This window comes from Hibiscus syriacus, unplaced genomic scaffold, assembly GCF_006381635.1.
Source record: "Hibiscus syriacus cultivar Baekdansim isolate YM2019G1 unplaced genomic scaffold, ASM638163v2 tig00112441_pilon, whole genome shotgun sequence".
Classification (NCBI taxonomy): Eukaryota; Viridiplantae; Streptophyta; class Magnoliopsida; order Malvales; family Malvaceae; genus Hibiscus; species Hibiscus syriacus.
Genome location: NW_024063331.1, coordinates 107,457 through 122,985, shown reverse-complemented (window position 1 = coordinate 122,985; position 15,529 = coordinate 107,457). Strand labels below are relative to the sequence as shown.

The window sequence follows — 15,529 nt, the reverse complement described above, 5'->3', positions numbered from 1 at the left end:
TAATTCATAATTTTACTATTCAATCAACTGTTATGTTTTGGCTGAGAACTAATATGTTTTTTTTGATAGGAAAGTAGGCCTCGTTAAAAATCCCCTTCATGATTAATGGAGCACAAGGTGCTCCTTAATTAGCGGAAGGAGGAAAAGAGTGCCGTAGGATTCATTAATAACCGAAATATACATAATGTTTAAAAACAAACATAATCACTCCCTTTACAATAACCAACCCAAAGACTAAATTAGCTAATCCCAACAGTAAACTAGCCAATACCAGCCTTAGCTAAACTATCAGTATCAACATTGGCTGACCTAACAACCCATCTAATAATACCATTCAAGTCCCATAATTTAGTAACAATATCTTTCACTAAGTTTACGTAGACACAGGGACATCGATCGTAATTCTTGACCCACTCCATTGCTAGTTTACTATCTGTTTCTGTAACCCCCTCAGACCGATGCGGGTAATCCGATCCGATCTGGAGTGTCACATTAGGGCCACCGGAGCGACCCACTCTAAAAATAGCAGAAAATTTAAAACATTTTATCAAAACATGTAAACTCATAAAATCATTAATCAGTATGTTTAATTAAAACAGATTTTCAGACTCAAATATAAAATAAAATATAATTACATGCCCCCTAATCACATGTACCATACTTTGCATGATGTCGATAGCTGCACTGGTACAATTCTTTTAACTTGCAATGGTGAGTAATAAAGTGAGCTTCGGAAAGCTCAGTAATACAGAACTACCAGATGATGCTGAAGAATGTGCAAATACAGATAAACATATTTCCTTATTAGTTCAGATATTTACAAATTTTTAGGCTGACCTGAGATCCTACTGATATTTCAGGTGGTAACGGACAATGAGCTTTCAGTTCAGAGAAATATTTTGGATGACTGAGTTCTGGAGATCAAAATAGGTTATCTAGTGTGTTCCCGTAAAACCAGTAAAAATAAAACCAGTAAAAAGATACAGTTTTTTTTAAAACATATATATATACCCCCATCCTTTCACATCATAATGTGTAGGTTCTCCAGAATCATACACCCAACCGCACATGCCATTTAGACCCTGAGCACAAAGCCGAGGAGTCTACATATAATCTTCCTCCAATCAAAACAGAATTCAAATCAGATATCAGAACAAAATCCATATCAGAAGTCAGAACAGAAACCAGGTCATGTATCAGAATAAAATTCAAGTCGGAAATCAGATAAAATATTTATGTGATTAGGGAACACACTAGTCTTTACAGATATTATTCAGAGATACTGGATAATCTTATCTGGTATAGAAACACGAATCTTTAGTTTATCGATAAAATGTCGGAAGTTAGAATCACTATTGGAAGAAATCAATAATTGATGTAATCATCAGTTATTCAGAATGAGACTTGAGCTGATAAGGAAGAAATGAAGGTTCAAGACCTTTACAATCTATGTCGATTAATTAGTTTATCGATCAACTCCAGATGAATAGCTCCCGGAAACAATACTTATCAACTTGTCAATTCATTAACCTTCCAGAGTATTTACTCTTTAATACCAAATATTATTATCCATAGATCATCTTCTGAGTCATCACTAAACAGATCTTAAGGAGATTAACATATATTACAATGCTCTTAATTTCATGTTCACGCTTTCACTATATCATGAACTGCTGACGTGCTTGATTTGTAATTCATGATCCATAAGAACATTACATCACATATGTTCATTAGCGTTTCCAGACTCATCCAAATCACTTACTTAATCCTTAGTCCTTAAGGTTACTTAACTCATTTAGCAATCAAGTCCATTACAAGTACTTCGGGGTTTTTCAGGGTAATTCGGACGTTTCTGAATTTCGGATACGTATTGTACTTCCGTTCAGTTCAATATGGTATTCTTGGTTGATTTGTCTAACGAATATCCACTTCTTAGTACCGAGTGTAATCTAGAGTTGAGTTGAGCTGTTTACTTCCAAAATTATCATAAATCCAAACTTAATGAGACAAACCAACATTCAAGTGGTACTTATATCATTCAAATAATGATACAACACTAGCATTTGTTGACCACTTAAGCTGCGTTCCATAACTTTTAAGAGCAGTAGAACATCCATGTTTATTTGGATTTCTAAATTAATCCAAGACATTTACTTATTCTAAGCCATAAGGATATTTTGGTCATTTTGATGCTCAGTTATATTCCATTCATTTTAGAGCTCAAGGATATCCAATCATTCCTGAGCTTGGTGATATTCTTGGTCATTTGCATTGTAAGGGTATTCTGGTCATTTTACAGATCCAGTGTATTACAATCATTTCTTTACGTCCGATCTTATTATCGAATTCAAACTTATCACTTATTTCAGTCATTTCGAACAATTCTGTCAAAAGAACACCCCCGATAAATTGTTCTTCAGGTTTTTACTCATAACTAGGATATTTTCGGGTCAAGTGCCTTCTCAGATTTTACAAACGAAATATCATGACTTTTTCTGTTCAAAGACAGGATCTTAACAATTAAATCCATACATAATAAAGTTAAGTACGAATCCTCAAAGTACTTTCTCATTCATGGTCAACTCGGACTATTTTACCTCTCAAAGGCATTTTCATAATTTTTTAACCAGATAATTTCGGTATCAACTCTTAACCAAATAATATAATTTAGAGATCTTATGATTAATTGCTTTCCCGAACATTCTCTGATCTTGAAATGATTCCCTTAACAGACTCCTAGATTCTTGCTCAAATCCTCTTGGGTTAAAAACCGATTATCTATATTTTCGAAGCAAAACTAGCATTTCTTATGCACATCAGTAGTTTCATCATATCAATATGTTTTTAAAAACCTCTTATCCAACTTCTATAGTCAAATCTTGTCTTTTTATAACGTAAAGGTATTTTCGTAATTTTATCCTACCGGAGTATTCTCATAATTTCTCATCCAAGTACCTTTAACATTTAACCTTTGATGAAATAAATTATAAGTTATAGATCCAGGTTGATTTCTTTATCACTGAGCACAGAACTTGTAATTTAATTCTAACAATCTCTCAATTTCTTATAAAAGTCATCTGAACCATAATCAATTACTGAACCTTTTTACCGTATTCAGATCGAGTGTAGAAATTAATTAACTACAAAAATAATACCAACATTATCTTAATCATGCATTTATCAATATTCACATGTTCCATAAAGCATAAAGAGGTAGTAAAGTATTACCTCGATTTACGTGGCATACTGATCGACCATATAAATTCCATTCAAACACCTTTGATCTTTAATTCAACTTCCAATATTTCCTCAGATCCATATCAACAGAAATTACATAAAAAAATGGTGCTTAATTTTGAAAAACAGATAGAATCGGGTGATAAATCAATCAAAAACAATTTACCGTGTTCGAGTTGGGCGAAACAAACCCCAAAAACAGATTCGGGCCGTCAAAAACATAAAATATAAATTTTCGAAAATTTTGACTTTTCTGTCAAAGTCAACGGGTTTGACTGGCAATTTCGAGACCTTCGAGTCCAAATTTCGAAAAACGAATTGCGGAATCAGACTCAGAACGTCGAAAAACGTAAGGATAGGTATACCCAGTCAAAGTCAAAGGTCGTTCAACGCCGGTCAACGGTCACTAGTCGACCGTTTTACACAAATATCACCCTAACAGAAATTAATTACAAAATTAGCACCCCTACGTGCAGTGGCAACGCGTGCGGCGTGTGAACAGTGATACGGTGTCGGAAAATTCTTGGAAAAATTCCTAATAATTATTTTAAGGCATTTTGAGACACTTACCGAGCTCGATTCACAATTTTGAACGGTGGAGAGCTCGATTCCAAAACATCGAAAACTTTGACTTTCTCACCCCTCCATGCGCCGCCGACGACGGAGAAACGGAGGACACCGACGGATTCGGAACGATGCAAGAAACACAATGGTGCGGGAGGTGTCGAAAACGGATGGTTGGATCGTCGTGAATCTACGAAAAACCAACTGAAATCTAGTTAATACCGACGATATTTCCTACTGAAATTAACTACGAACGACGACGATTCACGACGAAAGGTTTGAGGGGTTTTGTTCATCGGTCGACAACGAACACAATGGTGGTTTCGGTTCGTCGATCGGAGGTTGGATTGTGAGTAGATCGGAGTTCAAAGAAGGGTTGACGGGGGAGGGAAACTGGGAAGAATACGCAGAAACAATCGGGGAATGGGTTTATAATTCATCTGATAAAAATGGGTAAACCATGAGTTTAGTCTGAATTTTCTACACTTCTTAAAATGGTCTGTAAACTTTGAAATTTTACAATTTAATCCTCAATTTCTTCCAAAATACCAATTAAATTCACCACTTTATCATTTCTAAAATTTAGCCCATAAATTAGGATGTTACAGTTTTCATAATTAAGCGTTCCTTGAACCGCTGATGAATTGAATCAAAGAAAATTAAGCCCCTCTTTACTGCCATAAGCTCAATTAACAAAGGAGGACCTGGACCAGCAGTCTCTTGGAAAGAACCCATCACCGAGCCATTCTCAACTCTAAGAATTCCTCCAACACCACTTTTCCTCCAATCTCCATTCACTGCTGCATTCACGTTTAATTTAATAAAGCACTTTGGAGGAGGAGTCCAAGACACAATTTCAATGATGGAACACCTTGAATTAGAGCAATAATCCCCAAGAGATGGATCAGTAATGAGAGAGTCCTTTAGAATAGAGACCTCCTTGAAATTAGCTAAGAATCAAGTAGCAAGCCTACATATTGCCGTAAAAAACAAATCAATATGATCTAACATTCCCCCATCAAACACGATGTCATTCCTAAATTTCCAAATAGTCCATAGCACGACACCCGGAATAAAGGACCAAATTTTAGAGTTAGGCACCATATGTTATGTGGATTGGAGCCTGAATCGGTGAGTCACTTGTTCTTTTCTTGTAAACAAGTTTGGGAGATTTGGGTAAAATTCCTTCAATTGTGGAATGTATTTTCGGTACTGCCCAATAATCCTAAAGGTTTTTTGCTTTCATGGTTGGATTCAGTTATTTGGAAATTTCTGTCGGGTGTCGTTTTGTGGACAGTCTGGAATTACAGGAATTAGATAGTGTTCGAGAATGGCAAGATGGGTAAAGCTAATCTATTCTTTTTGGTCCGATATAGGGTGGCTTCATGGTTTTTGGCTAAAAACAGTGAATTCTCTATACAGGTTGACAACCTTGTGGGTGACTTAACCTTGGCAGATGTGCATCGTTCCCCTTCTAAGATTGGTATATCTATGTTAAAGTGGTGTTCTCCACCACCGGGTTATTTTAAGATGAATGTTGATGGGGCTGTTAATTTTGACTGGAGAAGCAGTGATATTGGAGGAGTCCTAAGGGATGTTGATAATAACAGGTTGAATTTATTCTCTAGAGCGACAGGACCTTGCCCTCTGATTCTTGCAGAGATTTTTGCGATCAAAGCAGAGTTAGAATTATTTTTTGATTCGGTTTGGAGGGATAAGGGGATTATGATTTTAGAGAGAGATTCCTCTCTTGCTTTGAAGTGGATCAACAACCTGGATCTTTGCCCTGTTCGCTATGTTGATTTGGTCAGAGATATTCAGAAGACTATGCTGCATTTTAATGTTATTACTAGGCATGTTAACAGATGTATTAATGGGGAAGCTGACTGTTTAGCTAAATCAGGAATAGGTTAGTTAGAGGTTAGGTTGTGGATTGGTGAGAATGGGGGTGGTGGGTTGTTGTAATGGATTTCTTTGGATTGTTTGGTTGGTTTTGGTTGTATTACTTATGTTTGGCAATAAAATTCTGGGCACTCTTTCCCCCCTTCCAATGACTATGGAGTTCTACAAAACTCAATAATTATGAAGGGGCTTTTAATGGGGCTGTGAAAGGGAGAGAGGGTAGGAGAAAGAAGGATTTTGACTAGGGAAGCTTTGGATGTGGCTAGTGTACCTACAGTTACTTCTCCATCTTTTTCGATGTTTTTGGAAGAAGCAGTGGCTACGTGGGAGGTTAGTAGGATGCTGGGGATTTCTTTCAAAGAAGGCAAGAAGGCATTTTTAGATAAAATTATGGATCTTGAAGAGGGGTTGGGGGTTAGTAGGAAGTGTTGAAATAAGGGGAATAGGTTTTTGTGATCATTTGATCAGAGGTTTTTGGGTTATTTGTTATCTTTATGAGGAACATTAACATTATTTCGTGGAACATAAGGGGTTTGGGGAAGAAGGAAAAAGCAAGAGCTGTAGCTAATTTGGTCAAGAAGAACAAGCCAAGTATTCTACTTATTCAGGAAACAAAGCTCGAAAACTATTCTAAGGCTCTTAGGAGAAGGATAGGGGGGAGTTTTCTTGAGGGATGCATTTTTTCCCCAGCTGTTGGGTTTGCAGGGGGTCTGCTGGTAATGTGGAATGAGAATGATTTTAAAATGTCCAATAGCTATCTAAGTGGCCGGATTATTGCATTATCTGGGAAGTTTAAGAATTTTGATGAAGAGTGTCATTATGAATGTGCATGGTCCCTCCATTGAATATGAAAAGGAAGAATTTTACTGGAATTGTTGGAGTTTGTTTCAGCTCAAGCGAATTTACTTTGTATTGGGGGGGATTTCAATACGTATCTTGATCCGGCAGAGAAGATGAGAAGGTCTCAAAACTGGCATTCTGTTGATATTTTTAGGAATTTCCTACGGCAAACTAATTTAATTGATCTTCCGTTGGTCGGAGGAACCTTTACTTGGTGCAACAACAGGGAAGAATCAACTTGGGTCAGACTAGATAGGTTCTTAATATCTGGAAATTTTTTGTCATGCTTTCCGAATGTAGTTCAAAGACTGCTGCCTAGGTCCATATAAGATCATAATTCAGTGTCTTTGGATGATTCGTCTGAAGATTGGGGGCCTAAACCCTTCCAATTTTATAATTATTTATTAGAGGAAGAAGGCTTCGAGGATTTGGTTAAAGCTTCAATGGTGGATTTGATGGAGAGGAATAACAGGAGGGGTATATTTAGCATTTTACAGGGAATTAAAAAATCAATCAGAAACTGGTCAAGCAGGAAATTTAATGGGATTTCAGAGTCTATTGTAACCTTGGAAGGGTAAATTAATGAGTTGGAATTAAAGGCACAAGGTAGTAATCTTTCTTCTCAGGAGTGGGATCAGGTGAAGCAGTTTAGATCGAATCTCTAGAGGCTGTACAGGTTTGAAGAAAGTATTTGGTTTCAAAGAGTAAGAACGAGATGGATTAAAGGAAGGGACAGAAACACCAGATTTTTTCACCTCTGTGCTCTGAACAGTAGGAGAAATGCAATTACAAGTCTGAAGATTAATGGGACTGTTGTTTCAGATCTGTCCTTGATTAAGACCCACATTTCGAATTTTTTCAAGACAGCGTTTAATTCCATTTCTACAATGGAAGTGGAGGATTTATTGCTGGATTTTTCTAAACTGTCTGGGTACCAGTCTACAAAACTAGAGGAGCAGTTTTCTGAACAGGAAGTTTGGCAAGCTATAGCAACCTCGGACAGTTCTAAATCTCCTGGTCCGGATGGTTTCACAATGGGTTTCTTCAAGAAATGCTGGCCAAATTTAAAGGAGCATGTATTGAAATTTTTTAATGATTTTTACTTCGGAAGAAAGTGGGAGCATGGTGTAAATCACGCCTTTATTACTCTAATTCCAAAGATTTTGAATCCGGAAAAGGTTGAAGACTATCGTCCAATTAGCCTTGTAGGAAGTTTGTATAAGATACTATCAAAAGTCCTATCCAAGAGACTAAGCGGCTGTGTTGGTGACATTATCAGCCCTTTCCAGTTTGCTTTTATACCGGGGAGACAGTTGTTGGACTGTGCCTTTATTGCAAATGAAGGGATCGATTATTGGAGAAAACAAGGACTACAAGGGGTTGTATTTAAAGTTGACTTTCGTAGAGCGTACGACTCTGTTGAATGGCCAATATTAAACAGAGCAATGAAGGAGATGGGTTTTGGGTCTAGATGGTGTTCGTGGATCTCACAGTCTCTCTCTTCTGCTTCAATTTCGGTTCTTGTGAATGGGTCTCCCTCAGAAGAGTTTCCAATGGCTAAGGGACTTAGACAAGGTTGTAGTCTCTCTCCGCTTCTCTTTAATATAGTTGGTGAGTTGTTGCATTTGATGCTCGATAAAGCAGTTGAGAAAGGTCTTTCTCAAGGTTTTGTTATTGGGAATTCTGAAGATTCCTTTCGGTTATCTCATCTTCAGTTTGGCGATGATCTCATAATTTTTTGCCAAGCTTCACTTGCTCAGATTAAAAATGTGAATAGAGTGTTGAGGATTTTCAGTATTATGGCGGGGTTGCATCTAAACCTGAAGAAGAGTAAACTTTTTGGTGTTAATATTGATGAGGATATCTTACTAGATTGGGCATTGGAAGTGGGCTGTTCTGTTGATCATTTTCCCACAGATTACTTGGGACTTCCAATCGGTGCTAAGAGGAGTTTTGAAGCCTTATGGGATCCAGTCTTTAAAAATTTTAACTCCAAACTAGCTGGGTGGAAAGCCTCGTCTTTCGTTGGCTGGCAGGACAGTTTTGTTGAAGTCTGTGTTATCTTCCCTACCAATTTTTTTCCTATCATTCTTTAAAATGCCTTGCAAAGTTGGGAAGAAATTAAATTCTTTAATGGCCAATTTTTTGTGGGGTGACAGTGCGAAAAAAAGGAAGATTCACTGGGTTAGTTGGAGTACTGTTTGTAAACCTTTGAACAGCGATGGCCTTGGGGTTCTTGACTTGAATCTTTCTAATCGAGCATTGTTGGGAAAATGGGTGTGGAAGTTTGCAAACGAAAAGAATTCCCTATGGAAAAGAGTGTTATGTAGCAAGCAAAAGGTTAGTTGCAATGTTATGTCTATTAGTAAGGTCATCTCTCCAAAATCTTCTTGGAATTTGAAAAGTATTGCTAATAATTTTTTGAAGAATGATTCGGGGGGGAGAGTGTCTTAGATCATTTTCGAAGTTACAAGTAGGAAATGGAAAGTCCATATCATTTTGGATTGATCCATGGGTGGATGAGGTTCCTCTAAAAGATCTGTTCCCTAGAATTTTTGCACTCTCTACTAACAAATGGGGTAAGGTTGCTGAATTTGGAAGTTTTGAGTTGAATGGTTGGGTGTGGAACATTCTTACTAGGAGGAATTTGTCGGATTGGGAATTAGATCAATGGATGGATTTGATGGTGAAATTAAAGGATGTAAAACTCACTGATTCGGTAGAAGACTTTCTCTCCTAGTCTGCAAGTGGTGATGGGTTATTCTCAGTAAAATCGTGCAGGAAAGCTCTTGGAGGGAAAGCTGGGGGGTAATGATTTGTGGTCAAAAGGGGTGTGGTTGGGTTTGTCTCCGCCTTGTGTTGAAGCTTTTCTGTGGCAGTTAGCTCATCAGAAAGTTGCAGCTAAAGTGGAGTTAGTGAGAAGAGGAATGTCTTTAGAAGAAGATATCCTCTTTCCGTTTTGCAAGGAACATGAGGAATCAGTGCAACACTTGTTTATTACATGCTTTGTAGTGTGGGAATTATGGAATAGAGTGGTTAGATTCTGGGATTTATCTATAGTGTTACCATAGGACCCTGCTTCTTTACTTAACTCATGGGGGAATTTGAGGGTGAATTCTTTGATTTGGAAGTTTATCCCGGGAGTTGTTTTTTGGTCTACTTGGAAAGCAAGGAATGCGATTGTGTTTGAAGGATTAAACCTTGATAGGTTGTCTCTCTTTTTCCTTGTGAGATTTAGGCTATCTAAATGGTTCCTAGCGAAGTATCCTAAATTTCATATACAAGAGGATCTGCTTATTGGGGATCCATCACTTGCTGATGGTATTTCTGTTCCTAAACCTAAGGATTATTCTAAGTTTTGCTGGCTCCCTCCCCCTGTTGATTTCTTGAAGATGAATGTCGATGGAGCTGTGAGGTTAAATGACTCGGTTGGAGGTATTGGAGGCATTTTAAGAGACTGGAATAGCTGTACTCTTCTGACTTTTTCAGAGAATATTGGCCAAGGTCCTCCACCAGTTGTTGAATTAAAGGCTATTAAAAGAGGCATTGAAATTTTTTTGGCATCACGTTGGTCTGCTGTCAGTAGGTTGGTTGTTGAGAGTGATTGCAAGTCAGCAGTGGAGTGGATACATTCCCCCTCTTTGGCTCCAGTTTTCATATTGCCTTTAGTTAAAGAAATTTTGTTGATCATTTCTGAAAAGGTGGTGTTAATTAGGTTGATTCCAAAGGCTTGTAATGGGGAGGCAGATAGTTTAGCAAAGAAAGGGATAGGTTGATTGTATAATTTTAGTTGTATGTTTCATTCTATGGTCAGTAGGATTTTGAAGTAGGTGAAGTTGTTAAGTCTTATGTAATCTCTTCGGATGTAATTGTTAAGGCTTATGTAATTCTGGTTAAGTAATAAAATGAGACACTCTTTTCCTCCCTCCACTACTTGATCCTTTCTGTTAGGAAAAAGTTATTTATGAGGGAGGTTTTTAATGAGGCCTTCTATTTCTATAAAAAAAAAGTACCAAATGGAATATTGAATCATAGGTTGACTACCAATATATATATATCATGAATAAATGCTATTTTGCATTCAAAGCTGTAGATATTCTTTGAATTCTATGTTGGATGTGATATTTCTATTTACTTCTGATCTTGTTTATGTAATTTTATCTATTTACAGGAAGCTGTGAGACTTAAACCAACATTTTTTGACGCCTACCTAAACCTTGGAAATGTTTATAAGGTAAGCTATAATCGATTATGCTAGTTAGGTTGGGCAGCTGCAATGCAGGACAGGTATCTGGAGAAAAACACATTCTTTTGCCTTTTCCAGGCTTTGGGAATGCCTAAAGAGGCAATTTTATGCTATCAACGAGCTCTTCAGGTGCGACCGGATTATGCTATGGCCTATGGTAAGTTGTGATATCTATACCACTGTCCTTCACTATGGACACCTGAGTATTTTGTAGTATAATCGCCACTCTAAAACTTTTACTGATGATAGTTTTATTGCTTTATTATTGGCCACTCTTTTATTGAATTTATGCAACAATCAGAAAGTTTAGGCACTCTAAAAAGTCTGTGGGGCAATGTAAATTTATCTGATTCAAGTAAACATCTTTAAGCAAGCATGATGTAGTAGGACAACTTTGTAGAGGCATTTTTTCAGGCTTTAGAGGTACATTTGTTATTTAGAGTTTCTCGATGCGTGGAGTTTAATATTTGAATTAGCTAATCAATGATCAAGGTTTGGGCTGAAATGAATGTAGAAAATCAAATCACGAGTCTTTCACGCTTTCTTGGACTCTTGGGAGCTATAAATAGCAACTCATGAGTGCTGTAATTTGTTTTATTAGGTTTTTTTTGTAGGGACCTATTGAGTTGTTTACAGTTTTAAAACAGTGCTAAATTTTAGGCAATTGCTACACAGACCTAGATTTAAGTGTGGTTCATCGCATAACACAAATCTCTGGTGCATAATTTTCTGGAAAGTTCTGTAAAAATGTCCTTTAATTGGTTGAAGGATCAGATTGCTGGAATGAAGGAAATTTTGACTTGTGGACATGTAATACCAAAAGTTTATCAAGTACTGTAATGATTATCAAAGTGGAAACTACCATAATAGTGTCAACTCTTAAAACCTGACTAATATTTAAGTAAAATAGAACCTCCCATTTCTATCATTAAATTAAGAATTTTATCATCAATAAAGTGCCTATTCGAAGTCCTTACCATGTCCATCATAATTTTCTTTTGGCTAACATGTCATTTATGCATTATTTTGCATTAAATTAAGGCACGTGATGTATAGTGGCTTTGGCATGTCTTTTTTTTTTTTTGATAAAATAAGGCCTTATTAAAAACCCCCTTCTTATCCTACATGTTATAAACATAACATGAAGGACATTGGAAGGAGGAAAAGAGTGCCTCTAACTTTTATTAATTAGAACAATAAAACACCTCCACACCTCAACAGCTAACAACTTCTTACAAAACAAAAAACCATAAATCTGAAAACAAAACACACCCTGAAACTCCCTAAATAAAAACTACCAAGGCATAACACCTTAACCATTACACAAACCTAAAGGTCAGCCTATACCAGCTTTAGCTAATTCATCCGCTTCCCAATTTGCTGCTCTCGAGATGAGCCTTGTGATAATACCCTTCCTCTCCACAGTAGAAGCTATATCCCTTACCAAGGAATGAAACAAAATAGTACTAAGGTTCAGATTATTAATCCACTTCAGAGCAGTAGAAGAATCCGATTCCAAAATGATCCTCTGATTTGAAAAGAAATCAGCTTCAACTTCCTCAATAAGAATCAACCCTCTCTTGATCGCCAAAAGCTCTTCGAGTAAGGGAGGACCTCCCCCTACCTTCTCTAAAAATGACCCAAGCACCATCCCACTGCCATCTCTAGTCAAGCCACCTATTCCACCCTTATCCCAACCTTTGACCATTGCACCATCAACATTAACTTTTAAGAACCCTATCGGAGGACTCCACCTAGAAGAAGGAAGATACCTCTTATTCAGATTGACATGTTGATCTGCTAGTTTTAAATCCCCCATCAAGGAATCAAAATGAAAATGAACATCCTTATCTGATGTTTCAAACCAAGAAACAGTTCTGAAACGTGAAATGAAGAACAACAGCGTTGAATCTACCTTCCCATTCTGGAAAATCACCTCATTCCTACATTTCCAAACAGATCACAACACTGCTCTTGAAATAAACTTCCATATATGAGATCGCGGCACTAGGTCATCTCAAGCAATTAAGAAGTCCATCAACGAACCAGGAACCACAAAGAAAACATTCCATAACTTTAAAAACTTAGCCCACAAAACCCATACCACTTCACAGTGAAGAAACAAATGAGAGACCGACTCATTGTACTTCCTGCACAAAGGGCAGACAGAGTCTTCAACCCCAGAAACTCCTCTCTTCAGCAATTCCTCTTTCACCGCAACTCTATGATGAGCAAGTTGCCAAACAAAAGATTCCACACGTGGTGGAGCTATTCCTTTCCAAACATACCGTTCCCAATTACTTTCTAATTGATCAATACCCTCTTTATCAAAATAGGTCTTCATGCATGATTTTGCTGTAAAACAACCCTCTTCATTTCCCAACCAAATCCAACAATCTTCCTCTACTAGAGACAAAGAAGAGCTATTCAACAGAGAGATAATTTACAGCCACTGCTCAACCTCCCAATCCACCAAATTCCTTCTCATTTGAATATCCCAAACCCAACCCGAATCATTGTGCAATCTGAATTCTGCAACCTTACCCTCTTTGTCATTCGAAAGAGCAAATAACCTTGGAAACCTATCTTTTAGAGGAGCCGAACCCAACCAAACATCATGCCAAAACTGAACAGTTTCTCTATTTCCAGCCCTAACACAAATTTCTCCTAAAACAGTACCCAAATGCATCACTTGAAAAGTTCTTAACAACTCCTCTCCAAATCCACGAACTACGAGCTGTCCAAGTATTCCGGATCATCAATGAATTAGGATCCATATTGTAAACACAACACACAACTGATTTCCACCAAGAATTTTTCTCTGCAGCAAATTTTCACACCCATTTCCCCATAAGAGCCCTGTTTAATAACAGCAGATTCGGAATCCCTAAACCCCCCAACTTCTTTGGTTTACACACCAAATCCCACTTGATCCAATGAATGTTCTTTTTATCTGATGATCCCCCCCATAGAAACGATGCCATGATAGAGTTTAGTTTGTTGAGAACACTAATAGGGATCCGAAAAATAGAAAGATAGTGAATTGGAATAGAGCACAACACCGATTTGACCAAGACAACCCTTCCAGCCAGAGATAAAGACTTGGCCTTCCAACCAGCCAAATTATTATAAAATTTTTGTACAATCGGTTCCCACAGGGAAAAAGAATTCCTCTTGGCCCCCAATGGAAGACCTAAGTACTCCGAAGGAAAAACTCCCCTTATGCACCCTATTTCCTTTGCCCATGAAACTAGTTCCTCCTCCCCCACATTAATTCCAAAAATTCTGCTCTTAGACAGATTCAACTTCAAACCCACCATCAGTTCATAAATTAAAAGCACCCTTCTAATATTCACCAAATCATGAATAGAAGCCTTACTAAAAATTATTAAATCATCCGCAAATTGCAAATGAGATAACATGAAAGAACGATCATTAGAGCCTAATTCAAAACCCGAAAACAGCCCCTTGTTCACTGCTTTTACCAACATTAAATGTAGCAATTCCCCTCCCAAATTGAACAACAAAGGGGATAACGAGCAGCCCTGCCTTAGCCCTCTAGTAATGTGAATTTTCTCCGTAGGTGTGCCATTTACCAAAACTGAAATGGAAGTTGTTGAAACACACTTGTACATCCAAGAACTACATCTAGCTCCAAACCCCATTTTACTCATTATTTTCAGCAAGATCCTCCAATCAACCGTATCAAAAGCTCTTTTGAAATCCACCTTAAAAACAACTCCCTTCAATCCTTTTTCCTCCAACAATCAATGCCTTCATTTGCTATAAACGAGCAATCTAAAATGTCTTTTAAACAAAAATTATGCGAAGTTGCTGCAGTTTGTGTCATTACACAATAATTTCCAAATTATAACGAATGGTGTTAAGCAATCATTCTTTCTGCAGGCAATTTGGCTAGTATTTATTTTGAACAACGTAACCTGGATATGGTTATTCTCAACTACAAGAGAGCCATTGCTTTTGACTCAGGATTCTTGGAGGCATATAACAACTTGGTTAGTCCTATTATTACTTTGGATTGGTTGCTAATTTAGTACGTACTAAGTCTTTCTGATTTCTGTGGCCACTCTTTCTTTTTTTTGATAGGAATAATAGGCCTCATTAAAAACCTCCCTCTTAGTTAGCTCTTGGAAAGAGTAACTATCGGAAGGAGGAAAAGAGTGCCTTAGTTTATTGAATAGAGAAACTATTACAATAAATTATACCAATACAATTAGGGCATCAGAATAAAACTATAATCTTAAAACACCCTATAAAAATACCCTTACAATCAACCAATCCCATCCTTAGCTAATTTATCTGCTTCCCAATTACATCCCCTAGGAATCCATCGAATAATAATCGCCCTCTCATGAACTAAGGACACAATATCCTCAACAAGTGAACTAAGAAACTAGGAACAGAATTAGGCAGCAGAATCCAGTCTACAGCAGATTTACAGTCACTTTCTAGGATCAATCTTCCCTTTGCCGCCCAATCTGATGATAGGAAAATGTCTAGGCCTTTTTTAATAGCTTTTAGTTCAGCCAACGGAGGAGGGCCTGGACCAATACTAACAGAGAAGGTCGATAGGATAATGCTATTACAATCTCTCAAAATACCTCCAATTCCTCCCTTCATCCCATCAGACTTGACAGCCCCATCAACATTAAATTTGTAAAAATCTGTAGGGGGAGGCTGCCAACTTTGTTTCGAACTCCTATGAGTATTCTGGTAACC

General features: G+C 37.4%; 1 protein-coding gene across 2 annotated transcripts in view; it reads left to right on the top strand.

Moving 5' to 3' along the window:
* LOC120179616 (probable UDP-N-acetylglucosamine--peptide N-acetylglucosaminyltransferase SEC) overlaps positions 1-15,529 on the top strand; it is a 49,100-nt gene that overhangs the window by 5,290 nt on the left and 28,281 nt on the right. For both annotated transcript variants that reach the window (XM_039185178.1, XM_039185177.1), the window contains 3 exons: positions 10,715-10,777; positions 10,868-10,946; positions 14,696-14,805. In XM_039185178.1, coding sequence (XP_039041109.1) covers positions 10,715-10,777; positions 10,868-10,946; positions 14,696-14,805 — 252 coding nt within the window. The remainder of the gene's footprint in view (positions 1-10,714; positions 10,778-10,867; positions 10,947-14,695; positions 14,806-15,529) is intronic.